Genomic DNA, 13,526 nt, shown 5'->3' on the forward strand with positions numbered 1-13,526 from the left:
AGATGTCTGTCTAACATCCTCATTAGGTTGGTGGGTTCCTCTGCTGTTTTAACTTGAGTGACTTTCTGGGAAAAACTGTGGATTTCGGCCAAAATGCTAATGATTATGGCATTACTTTGAAGGACTGGTTAGTTCTGTAGAAAATGATTTCTTGGTTAATTATGTCAGCAAATCAACAACAGCTTCGTGGAGGGGAAACTGATAGGGGAGGAACTGCATATATATTTAAATTATTCATAATTCAAATATGGGTCAGGAATTCATTTCCCAGAAAGAGGAGTATATGTAAAATTAATTTATGTTTGCATATCACTTCCATGTTACAGCTGTAACTTTGTAGTGGGCACACCAGGGATTAAAATAAAACCGCTTTACATTTAGGATAGGACGCACACCCCACTTTTTGCCAATTCAAACATTTTTCTACTTCTAGGCAATAAGAGATCTTCAATCCAAGCTATAGTTTTAGTGAACTTGGGTGTCAGTAGGGTTTGGAGACAGGGAGACCCTGTGAGGGGTCCATGGAAACCTCATCCTGGATGGACTCTATCCTCTCCCCTTGCCTCCTATTCAAGGTGGCTCCCTGTCATGGAGTAGACAGTCGCAAAGAGGAGTGTGATATATACAGAATGGTTGCTGTATTAGTTTCTGTAAGTTAGCAACTTACAGAAGGAAGAGTTTATTTTGCTTTAAGGTTCTGGGGGAAGGCATGGGCGGATGAGATAAGAGCAGAAAGCGGAGAGACCACATCTTCAACTCTGAACACAAGTCAGAGGGTGTATTGCAATGAGGGTGGGGCTATAAGCTCTGAAAGCCCACCCCAGTGATGTACGTCCTTCAGGTAGACTGCACCTTCTACAGGCTCCATGATGTGTCCAAACAGCACCACCCACTGTGCACCAAGTAGTGAAACATCTGAGCCTATCGGGGACGTTCTCATTCAAACCACCACTGCTGGTTATACTACTTCTGGAGCTCTTTAGAGGAAGATACTCCTTAGTTCTTTTTATTTAAAAAGTTATTTGATTATTTAATGTATTGACAGTCTTCTAACCTCACAACTCATTAATCCCCCTTATTACCACATTAGACTACCTTGTGCATATCTGTAAATACAATGAAGTAAGATTTGGTGAAATATAAGTTATCAGGCCAGGAAGATGGCTCAGAGGGTAAGAGTCCTAGCTCTTCTTCCAGAGGACCCTGATTTAGTTGTTCAGCTCTCACGTAATGGCTCATAACCATTTGTAACGCCAGTCACACGGCATTTGACGTCCTCTTCTGGCCTCCATGGGTATCAGACACGCACATAGTACACAGACATACATGCAAGCAAAACAGCCATGCACAAAGATGATAAAACAAGGACTATAAAGGTGGCATTTGCTAATCAGAGCATGGAGAAAGCGTTTCTCATTTCTGATGGCTGTCTGAGAAAGCGTCTCAGAATAAAGACTTGGATCCGGAAGTCTGATGGGTGCCTCAGGGGTTCTCTACCTGTCAAGACAGACATTAATTTCAACTTTGGTCTCTTCTTTCTACACTGGGATTTGAGATCTTCTTCAAAAGCCCGATCCTTCAGAATTGCAGCTTCCTCTGTGTGTGAAGGCGAGAAGCAGCATGCCCAGTAGTCGGTGTTACAGCCTTTCACCCCTCTGCAAGGGGACGACGGGTGATGGGGGCAACAGAAGAAGCTACAGGGTTATAAACCCATAAACAGGCCGGGGCTGTTTTATGGGAACCCAAGGTTTGTATGGAAGGTCTGAGGGGAGGAGGGCAGGAGCAGGGGAGGAGGAGGTGTGGTGACAACACATGTAATCATCAAGATTTGTACCAAAGAGGACACGGGAGATCCAGAGTTTCATTTGCTCCAAGCAAAAGTCTGTTGGTGAAGTTTGGGTTGTCTTCTGATGAGTGAGGGATTTATTCATGACCTCCTTAGAAGCTGGACTGTGCATTTGGCCACAAGCATTTTTTTTTTTTTTTTTGTCAACTTGTCACAGGCTAGATGTCTTAAGTTACTATTTGATTGCTGTGACAAAACACCATGACTAAGGCAACTTATAAAAGAAAGCATTTAACTTGTGGCTCACTGTTTGAGAGGGTTAGTCCATGACCATCATGGTAGGATCATGGCAGCAGGCATGTGAGCAGACAGGCATGGTGCTGGAGCAACAGCTGAGTTTACATTGCATCCACAAACAAGGCAGAGAGAGAGAGAGAGAGAGAGAGAGAGAGAGAGAGAGAGAGAGAGAGAGAGAGAGAGAGAGAGAGAGAGAGACATACCTTCTCCAATAAGGCCACACCTCCATCCTAAACCACTCCAGCAAGTGGGGACCAAGCATTCAAATTTATGAGTCTGTAGGGCCATTCTCATTCAAACCACCATACTAGAGTTACCTGGGAAGATAAACCTAAACTGAGAAAATTCCTCTATCAGTTGCCTATAGGCAAGTTTCTAGGCATTTTCTTGACTTATGACTGATGTGGGAGAGCCCAGCCCACTGTGGTAGTTCTACCCCTGGGAAAGTGGTTCTGAGTTGTATAAGAAAGCAGGCAGAGCAAACCACGAGGAACAATCCAGTAATCAGCGGTCTGCTTTAGTTCCTTCCTCCAGGTTTCTTCCTTGAATCCTGCCTTGACTTTCCTTCAGGGACGGTGATCCTAGATATATAAGGCAAACAAACCCTTTCCTTCCCAAGTTGCTTTTGATCATGACCTTTATCACAACAGAAACGTTAACTGGAACACTTCCTGCTACCTTATATTTATCTTTTAAAAATAAATGGCTCATTACAAAGCATAAAGATCCTCAAAACACCGAGTTCTCATCTAGTATGAATCACAACTCCTGCACCAGTAACAAATGTCTCTATTCTTTGGAGAAAGGCTGAGTAGGATAGAATGTGAGAAACCACTTAGCTGCCATCTGCAGTTTTACTAGGCACATTAGGTTTTTCTTGAAGTATCTCCTGGGCCTCTTGTATAACTGTCCTGATCTCATCCATAAAGGTTCTGCCCACCATGCAAAGGACATAAACACCCAGACCACAGGAACATATGACTACTTATTATACAGTTCAGGATAATTCATTTTCAGTCTCATTTCCCCCATATACTGGCATAGAGAAATCACTCAGCTCTCTCTGTGTATGTGAACTGAAATTTTAAATATGATGAGAAGACATATGATAGAAGGTAATATATATTTTTAAATAAACTTTATTATAATAAATTTGCAAATAAAAAGCATCACAACCCCAAATTTCACACATACACACACACTACACACATATATAATATATACATATATAATATATACATATATACAGAACAAATGTATGTGTGGGTATAGTATAACATGTAGAAAAGAAACAAGAAAGGCTAAATAATAATAAATGCAAGTAACAGAATATGTGTACAGAGAGCTATAAAGCTAATTGTTTTTCTGGTTCTAACTAGGCCTGTTGGGATACGGGCATTGCTTTTCTTTTTCTCAGCAGTGGTTCATTCATTCATCAGTTTCTGAATGAGTTCCTCAGTTGTGCTGAACCTTTTCTGCATTGTGCTTTGGTGACAGAGAGATGGCTAAGGAGGGCCCAGTGCTATGCTCCCCTGTCAAGACACAGTCCTGCATCTCTCCTTAGGATAACTTCTGTGCTTCTGCCTGGAGCCTCTCGAGAACCCCTGAACTCAGAAACAATGAAAGTGACGGTTGGTGTTTTCTCTTGATGCTTGGTGTCTGGAAGGGACTTGAGCATCTCTATGCCCTGGGATTCACAGGTCAAGCCCTGGTATTCATTGTCTTTAGATCTTCACAGTTGGGCAACTGACTGATCACTCAAGGGATGAGTGGGTGACTTTCATTGGAGACAAATGGTTTTGTTGTTGCCTGTTTTATTTTTGTTTAGTATTTTGAATTTGTCTGGGTCTCTGAGAACTGAGTTTTCATTCTCTGTTCTTTCTGTGTATTGTGGGATTTCTTGGGCAGGAAGTCTGGTAGGTATTTGTTGGCTAAGGAATATATCTACTTTTCTTCCCCCTCTTCTCCCTCCCTTTCCCTCCTTTTGCCTGCACTAGACCAGGCCTTTTGTTATAGGTGAGTGCTGGACATTGCTAATAATAAAAGCTTGTGCTCCCTTCCAGGAGCTTCTCAGTAACTGCCAGGGCATGGGCTTTGCTTATTCCCTTTCTTCTCCCCAGTGTGGTGGCCTTTCAATACAGTGCCTCATGGTATGGTGACCCCCACCCATGGAACTGTTTCACTGCTCCATCATAACTGTAATTTTGCTACTGTTATGAATCATAATGTAATTACCTGTGTTTTCTGATGGTTTTAGGCAACCCCATGTGAAAGGGTTGTTTGACCCCAAAGGGGTTGTGACCCACAGGTTGAGAAACACCACTTTAATGCCACAGCATGCTAGTCACTCCGTACTTCACACCCAAAGCACACTTATGTTGCTTGTAGGTTTATACCAGGCCACAGATATCTTGTTTAGTTGGCACAAATTCCACAGACTTGGGAATCTAAGAAGTATTTGCAGTATTTCTTTTAAGCTAGTATCAACAGTCAGACACCTCTAAAAATTATGTCCCCAAAGCTGCAAAGCTGAGGAGGAAGAGGGCAGTCAGAGGAGACTTTTTCACTTGACGAGGGAAAGTGCCTGTTGGCAGCCACACTGACTTGGTCCTGGCTATGCTGATGGAAACCGTAGAGAACCAGGTGTTATTGCTGTGTTGACTCTTCTCTTCCTGTTTAAAGTTTTCTCACATCTTAGAGCATGTGAGATGTACTCACAGGAGTGGTGAATCCCTTCTGTTAACAAGACTGAAGTGGACAGTACAGGACTCACTGTTACTTCTCTTCTCTCCCAGTCTTGCCCAAACCTGATTACAGTGTAACCAGATATAAAATTGCATGAGGCTGGAGCACATGAGTTCCCAGTAGAGTACAAAGATCAATGTTGCAAGAGGACATTGGATTCCTTCTCCACTCCTGGGACACAGTTTCCGTGGGCTGTCACCAACTAAACTGGTCCTGGAGGAGTGGCTCTTTAAGAAGCAGAATCCAAGGTGAGGTAAGCTTACCCGCTCCTCAGGGATATGGCTCTGGAAAATAGTGTCATGTGACTAGGTTATTTAAGGGGGAAGAAAGGAACACGGGGACAGCACAATTCCCTAGAGGTTGGTTTTTATCAGAGAATTTGTAGCATTTACCACCTTCTAGGGGTGGCTGAAATAGTTTTGCAAAGAGCAGCCCTGATATCCAGCTCCCTCCTCCCCTTTCCTCACGTGGCATTTGAGCAGCTTGCACATTTGCTGAAATCTGTGGTTTCCTGTGGCACATTTCTAATATTATTTATACAGGCCATTATTTAATGAACTGTATAAATATTTATCACATGAAACAGTCTTTTGATCATAAATAGGGCCAGGAGTCAGTACAGCCCATGCTGGGAACTTGGAAGGACCTGATTTTTCAGGTGTCTTGTAGACTGAGATAGTAGGTATGTCTCAGGACTTGTGTACAGCCCAGCTTGAATTTCTCTTCATTATTTTTCGTTCTTTTTGCCATCCAGGGGCAATGGCCTTCCTCGTTCCTGACTACCCTCTTGTAACAGCTGTTTTTCTTTTTAGAGTGTTCCTCTTTGCCTGAAAACGTGAAATGAAACCTAAGTTCTCCTCATCATTCATAAAGCAGACTTTGGAACTGCACTGACCTTGCCTGAACCATAGCCTCTGTCTCTGCTAAGCCTTACCTAGTGTTCCCCTTTGAACGCTTCAGCTTATTTCCCTGAGAAGTGGGGCTCCCTCTGCCTACTTGATAGGGCTAGAGTAAGGAGTAAATAAGATCATCAAGTCAGGTGGGCAGTTTGCAGGGGAGCGCTCAAGAAGGACCAGCTTTTGTGGCATCTGTTCTTGTTACTGAAGTTGCCAAAGGTTTGGTTTTCAGTTTTAATTGAATGTTGTGGAACGTGTCCTAAACTCACCATTGTGGGCTAGGGTTTAAATCCGGGGGCTGGCTTTTGCTGCCTGTATGCTTTGGGAAGATTACTCCTGCCACTGGAATAAGCTCTTGATGGAATCGAGCAACACAATGGTGATCCTAACCCCTTCTTCAGTTAGTAAAGGGATATTATTTCCTTTTCATTAGAAAATATTATTCCCAATTGGAAAAGGAATGTATTTTTTCTATTTCTTAGGTTTTTGTATCTTTGGGTACTGATTAAGTTTGTAGTTCAGGACACAGACAACTGTTACTTGTAGTTGAGGGACAAAGGGCACAGAGGAGGAGGGGCAAGGGACCTGCTTTAGTCTCCTGGCAGAGTTTTCATAACATACAGATCTGGTTTCAGGGAATCTTGGTGCTCAAGGGCTCAGTCTTGCTTGATTTCAGTTTCCAGGTGTGGAAACAACTTTCAAAGAGATTAAGACCACAATAATGGAAAAATGGTGAACCCGAATGTTGAATTAGGATCTCTTTCTTAGAAAAACATGAACTGGGAGGCTTGTGCAAATGCTGCTGGGAGAACACCTCCTTGGCTCCCAGAGGGCTGTAGGCATCCTATAATATTTTATGGAAGCTGGAGTCCTGCTAGAAAGAGGCACTCTGGTGTTGTGGAAGGACAGTCTTTGAAGGTGGACAGCCTGGCTTCTGAGTTAGCTAACAGAAGCACAGTAGGCAAGGGCCCTTAACACAGTGCTCAACAAATGATCATTTAGTAATGGAAGGTCATCAGAAGGCAGCAGAGCATCTTAGGACAGGTTAAGGGCTTGAGAGGGATAGCTCATAGCCTTACTTAGTGATTGCATGAACTACTGGAGCATATTGCTTCAGCTAGCTAGGACTCACCAACAAAATGGGGATGGTAATAGTTGTTTCTTCAGTGGTTTTCAGGATCAGGAAGAAGCAGTGTAAACAGGCTGCTTAGTAGAAGATCAGATACATAGGAAACATGGCACCTTTTAGTATTCCTCTAATGACGGTTTCTTATGATACTCAGTTCATTCACTGGGTCCCAAGGGCTGGCTGAATTTCTACTTTGTGCCAGGCACTGGCTATCCTATGGAGACAAGGTTACAGTTTGAGGTAACTATAATGGTTATGGTATACTTTCCACATGAAGAGAGGGCTCTTGAGGGTAGGTTCTTTTCCTAGATTTATAATCTAGTCTAGAGCAAGCCCACATCTTGTGTGTGGAAATCATTCTCTGGGTTTTCTTGGTGGTGGATGATAAGACATTGTTCTACCTATAGAGGAATGTGGTATCAGAAGGAACCCAGGGTCAGCTCCATGGGGAATCTCTCTTACCTTGGGGTTGGCAGCATAGATAGAAGCCAGAATGTTCCTGACCAGGTGTGAGTAAGGCAGAAGTTTTGTAGAGATTCTTCATTTCTTACTTATTTCCTGGTTCCTTCCAAGGTTTAGAATAGTCTTATAAAGTTTCAGGCAAGAGCAGAAGCTGTTGACATTCTCGGGTCAGTGGTCTGATGGTTAATGCTGTCAGTTTGACAGAACCTCTGGGTCTGCCTGTGGGGATCATCTTGATTGCTTTAGTGGAGGTGGGAAGACTGCCCACCATGAATGGCACCACTCCCTGCTGGGATCCTGGGCCATGTGAATGGAGATGACATGCTGAACAGTAGTGTGCATTCATTAACTGCCTCTTTTCCAGTGGTGGCTTCAGTGTGACCATTTGTTACAGGGTACTACAGCCTTGATTTTCCCCATCATGACGATGGCTTGGACCCTTGAGTTGTAAGCCAGAATAAACGCTTTCTCCCTTAAGATGCTTCTGTGAGAGTATTTTACTATAGCAGGAGAGGGGTAGCTAAGGGACATGGGAAGGAGCATAATGGGGATGGTGGAAGCAAGAAGGAACCCAGGTAAAACGAGATGCCTGCAGCTGGTGCAGGTGGGCAGAACAGCTGGTGAGGGCCGTGTGAGGCAAGGCATCCCCTTGTGTTGTCAGTCACCTTGTCCTCAGTGGAGAGCCTGGTGCAAGAACACCCTGATACTCCACCATGTCCCATGAAGGAAGAAATGGATTCCAGGATACCACTGACTATAGGAATGACTCTGATTTCAGGGAAGCTAAATATGAAAAATAATGTTCTCTTAGAATGTTGCCTGTAAACATTTTAAGAAACTACTTAACTGGTTGATACAGAGCTTAGAAGCAACCAGCACACTACAAGACGCAGTGATGTGTATATAAGAATTGTAACTGAAAGAGCATAGGCAAGGCAATGGGCATGCTATGTCTCTGCGAGTGCTCAGGCTCTCCCTTCTAGGTTTCTGTAAGCCCCCTTTATGATGCACACACAATGTTGACATCATCTAATGCATTTCTCAGAAAGCAACCCTGTTGAGTGACACATGACTGTATAAGCACAGACTAAGAAATTCAAACAATGGAAGTATGGCTCTTTTCATTTTATTTTATTGGTTCACTGATTCAGGAGTTCATTCAGTAAACTATTATTGAAAACCAATTATAATCCAGACACTGTAAGGAAGTAGGGATGCAGAAATCAGTAACTTCTCTCTCTCTTTTTTTTTTTTTTGGTTTTTTTCAAGACAGGGTTTCTCTGTGTAGCTTTGCGCCTTTCCTGGAGCTCACTTGGTAGCCCAGGCTGGCCTCGAACTCACAGAGATCCACCTGACTCTGCCTCCCGAGTGCTGGGATTAAAGGCGTGCGCCACCACGCCTGGCATAACTTCTCTTTTTTTCAGGTTCAGTCTAATAAGAGAGATAGACATAGAAACACACTACACACCACACACACACACACACACACACACACACACACACAAATGTGGTCCAGGATGACAGAGTTTGAAATGAAAGTATAGACGCTGTACTGCATTGGCAGGCTTTGTATGTGTGCAAGGACAGCAAGAACCCCCCTGTCATCCCTCCCCCAAAGGTAGAGGATGGAATTGGGGAGGTAAGAGCAAGTGATGGGAAGAACCCCCAGCAGTGCAGAATGTAAGTATACTTTCAGGACTGTGAGGATATTTAGGACCCCAGTGGGGGCAGGCAGGGCAGTCCTCAATGGGGTTAAAAAGCTCACAGAGGGCCTCGCTTGGTGAAGACCTCAGGCTGTCTAACTCTGTGGTGATGGTATTCTGCTGCCTTGAGAAAGCCTAGCAGAGTAATCACTACAGTGTCCATCATGGCTTGATCCTGGAAAGCTGATTGTGGATACTAGGAAATGAAAGGCTGGACACACAGATACAAGTAAAGAAAAGCCAGGACTCGGTGGTCTGTGCACACTCCGATGGAGATGCACCACCAGTTTCTGGGCCATGGAGGTGGGAGTTAATGTATACAGTTGTAGGAGGAGGTGGGGTTATTGTATACAGTTGTAGTGGGAGGCGGGGCTGTATTATATAGCTGATGGAGGAGGAGGCAGGATTAGGTAACCATGGTAGAGGAGTCTCTCAGGCTGCATACATCCAGGAGGAGGAAACTGCAGTTGACATTTTTCTATGGAGCAGGGAAAGGTGTTGGCATTCCTATGGGTCTGAGGCATGGCTGGTCCTTGACATGGTCATACTCATGTCAAACAATACACATTCGTTCAGGACTTCCTTTCCGCTCGATAAACCACTAAGAGAAAGCAGGGAGGGTAGGATGTGCAGCTCAGCAAGTACCTGCTTCATTTAAATTTTTGTTTCTATTGACTCATGACTTAAGGAGAAGGTATCACTGCTGAGTGCGTGAAGGAACGAATTTGAAGACTGGTACTCATGTTCATATGAACTGTCAAGGGAGGAAAGCCAGGGAGACAGGAGGACCCGCCTGCTGAGACTGGGAACCCTCTCAGGCTCAGGCGGGGAGGCAGGGAGCTTCATTACTCCTGCTTCTCCATTTTCTTCTTCACCTGCCACAGAGCCAAAGGGAGCAAGCACAGATGGGGATCATTGTGATTAAGTCAGAAGCTATCAGTTTAAATGAAGTTTTTTTTCCTCTTTTGTTTTTTATTGGAATAAATATCCAGGAAGCAGTAACTGAACATCTGCTGGCTGACTAGTTTTAGAATCCCCAAGAGCGATGTGGCCAAGGAACCATGTTTTTTTTTTTTTTTTTTTTTTTTTGGTTTTGATTTTTGTTTTTTTCCCTAAAGTTGAGGTGTACAGTGCTGCCATGTTAAAATCGGACCATAGGAGCTCCTACTGCCTGGCTGGCCAGAGGGGTAGCTGTGCTGTGCCAGGGAAGTCAGTGTCTGGAGGCTGCACCTCTGGAGACTGGAGAGTGAGAGTCCTGGGAGACCTCCATGCCATGTGGCTCATCCTGTGAGCAGCCCCACAGGCCCCGGGATTCCTGAGGGTCTCAGGTTTCCTGTAACTCACCAGGGGTCTGTCAGGAAAACAGATCGTCTAACATGCTCTTGATCCCGTCTCTCCCGGGTCTCCTGCCAATTCCCAGTCAGGTCATGATGGCTGTGGTGTATCTGCTTCTTCTCAAAACCATTAAGTCGAACCTCTGCAGGAGAAAGGAGGCAGCCCCAGGCGCAGGTTTGCACAGGTGGGGAGTTCAGGCCTAGCTGCCCCAGTGGAGCATGGGAAATGCCTTTTGTTTCCAGACACTGGTTTTCCTGTGGCCTCACCATCATGATGGCCGTTTGCTGTTTCAGAGTGTGTGCACCTAGTGTGAAACAAGAAGCTACTTGTCTTTTAGAGTCTTCCCGGCTCCAGCAGCGGAACAGAGACTTCCAAGTACTTCCCTCCAGTCATAGAGAAGAGCGGAGAGCCTGTTGCTGTGTGCTCTGCTTGTCACGGGATACCTGCGAGGCTGACTGGCTGCATGACTGACGACTAGGACATGATGCTTGTTTCAGATCCAAGCAGCAATGATGCTACTGTCTTGTGGGTTCAGATTCCCAGAGTAAACATCCACCTCTTCTGGCTCCATCTCTGTTTCCTGTTGACCCCCTGATTGTCCCAACTTTGCTCGAGCCGTTGTGTAACTAGGTGCTTAATGTCTGACTCCCATCCAGGAATGGGATGGTTGCCCGTCAGATGTGTCTCTTCTTTGACCACCTTGCTCAGTGCCAATATCTACAAATCTTTGATTATGTAGATAAATAAATACCCATTTCGGTGGCTGGATTCCCTCTCCTGTCCAATTTGAAGGTATTTCTTGACTCTCTGTGCAGGCCTAGTTGTCTTCACACCGTGTCTGCACTTGTTCACCACAGGTGAAGAGAGACCACGATGTCTGGTGGAGACCAGGAGCCAGGTCACTGCTATGTGGGCATCGATGTTGGAACAGGTAGTGTCCGTGCAGCTCTGGTGGACCAGAGAGGTATCGTTCTGGCTTTCGCAGAACAGCCAATTAAGAAGTGGGAGCCCCAGTTCAACCACCATGAGCAGTCCTCAGAGGACATTTGGGCAGCATGTTGCCTTGTCACAAAGGTAAGCGCCAAACCATGGCATCCCGTCCCTGTGCGTGTTCCTCTTACTGAGCAGTTTTGTAGGTGCACACTTGGTGTTCACCGTGTGTTAGGGTAAGCTGAGGCACAGAGCTGGATGTCGTAGGCTTTGCCTTCCAGAAGCAAATATTCCAGGTCCTGGGAGGGACAGACAGCTGAAATGTGCGGGAGGACTGCCGCGGCCAGTCCATAGAGGGAGAGCTGACGCTGAGGCTGAGGGCAGGGGGTGGGGAAGACAGGGTAGAGGATGCGGAAGCCTGAGAGGCGGAAAGGAGGAAGTGAGAATCATAGCAGCGCCCGGTGTGCCTCTATTGTATGCCTGTGTGCTAACATACCCTGTGGATGAACCTTCGTAACTGCCTTGCAGCTAGTATACTACCCTGATTTCATTTTTCTCCGGGAAGAATGGGAAAAGAGAGTGCTAGCCAGCTGACCTGGGTTCAGGTTGGCAGCTAGTAGTCAGTGACCAGCAGCTGCAGGGCGGGGACCTAAATATCTGACCCCTGTTCACAATGAGCTTTGTGTCCTCCCAATTGGACACACAAGGGGCACTGCAGGAGAAAGAACAAGGGTAAGCCATAGTGGCAGGAAATCAAGGCATGCTCTAAGAAAGCTGGGCATCTTCATATGAGCCCCCCACATGCTTGTCTAGAGTGGCCTGTGATAAGACTGCACTTGCTGGTTTCAAGAAGGAAGTGATGCTGGCTATGACTAGTTTGAATTTGAAGTCTGTGCTGTTCAAATGACTGTATATTCTGATGATCATTAACAACAGGCATTCTTTTATCTCCCCATCCCCTAGAGGCAAAAATGAAACCCTGAGTTATGTTCCTTCTCCTTCTTTCTAGTTGAGGTCCTTAAATATTCATGAAGTGCTTGGTAATTTTCAGCTGGACAGTCCCCCATTTTTTTTTTTTTCTGTATTGATTGGTCTGGTTAAACTTTGATGAGCTCTGGGCAGCTGTTAGTGCCACCGGAGAAAATTGCAGAGGGGTGGGTTGGGCCACCCAAGCACTCTGCAGAAATCAAAGAGGGGTCATCATCTCTTCTGCCTGTTTAATTTTCCTCTTTTCTCCATGCTCCCAGCCCCTGCCTCCATGAAAATCTTCTGCTCTTTGCCCTTGGGTCTCTTTTGTTCTTCCAACATTCTTGCCATTAAGGAAATTGTCAAGAAAAAAATATAGTTCCCCAGTGAAGAGCTCCCTTAAAGCAGGTCTACTCCAGCACAGCTTGGTTTAATGGCAGACTTTTAATCATGTCCCAGTGGTGGCCAGCTCATCATTTGTGTCAACCCTGATAGCCACAGAAGTGCAGGGCATTAGTGCTCAGCCATGCCTCTCACAGCAGTGGATCTGTAGAGCCCATGGGCCTAGGCCAGGCCTCCCACATGGTGTGTGGAGATGTGGAGGTGTGCCTGGAGTGTGGTGTGTCTGCTCGGAACCTCATTCGAGCAGGAACTCTAAGGAGAAGGCATTTTTTGATACATTAAAGTATGCATTCTGCTGTCGAACTGCCTGAGTGGGAGCTCCTGTTCTAGCGTTGTTTAGCTTGTGATTTTGGACCAGCTACCATTTCTTGCTCAGTTTTCATCTCTATAAAAGAAGGTTAATAAGGGTCCCCAGCTTGATAAGGTTGTTGTGACGATGAAATGAATTAAGGCATACCAAAGGTCCCAGCAGCGCCAAGGGTTAAGCAATCATGGTTGCCTGTGGCGGGGAGAACACAGCAGAGCTGGGCGAGTGGATTTCTGAGACAAACTGCTAGAAGCTCAAGTGCAAAGGATGGTACCTCTTGGGAATATTCACCCCTTCCCTCTGGTTAGGCCTCCTGTGGAAGACTTTGAAAAGCATCGGTCTAGGCCGGTGGTTCTCCAGCTTCCTAATGCTGTGACCCTTTAATACAGTTCCTCATGTTGTGAGACCCCCAACCATAAAATTATTCAGTTGCTACTTCATAACTGTAAGTTTGCTACTGTTATAAATTATAACGTAAATATCTGCTATGCAGGATATCTGATATTTGACCACCCTAAGGGTCATGAACCATAGGTTGAGGACCACTGATCTAGGTCAAGGGCTGGCA

At 45.3% G+C, this 13,526-nt stretch overlaps 1 protein-coding gene across 1 annotated transcript in view; it reads left to right on the top strand.

Moving 5' to 3' along the window:
- Positions 1 to 13,526, top strand: part of Fggy (FGGY carbohydrate kinase domain containing) — a 398,183-nt gene that overhangs the window by 19,470 nt on the left and 365,187 nt on the right. The window contains 2 exon segments of the mRNA XM_037202717.1: positions 4,879 to 5,076; positions 11,211 to 11,427. Of these exon segments, the coding sequence (XP_037058612.1) occupies positions 11,227 to 11,427 (201 nt within the window). The 5' untranslated portion in view covers positions 4,879 to 5,076; positions 11,211 to 11,226.

Source organism: Peromyscus leucopus, chromosome 2, assembly GCF_004664715.2.
Source record: "Peromyscus leucopus breed LL Stock chromosome 2, UCI_PerLeu_2.1, whole genome shotgun sequence".
NCBI classification, from domain to species: Eukaryota; Metazoa; Chordata; class Mammalia; order Rodentia; family Cricetidae; genus Peromyscus; species Peromyscus leucopus.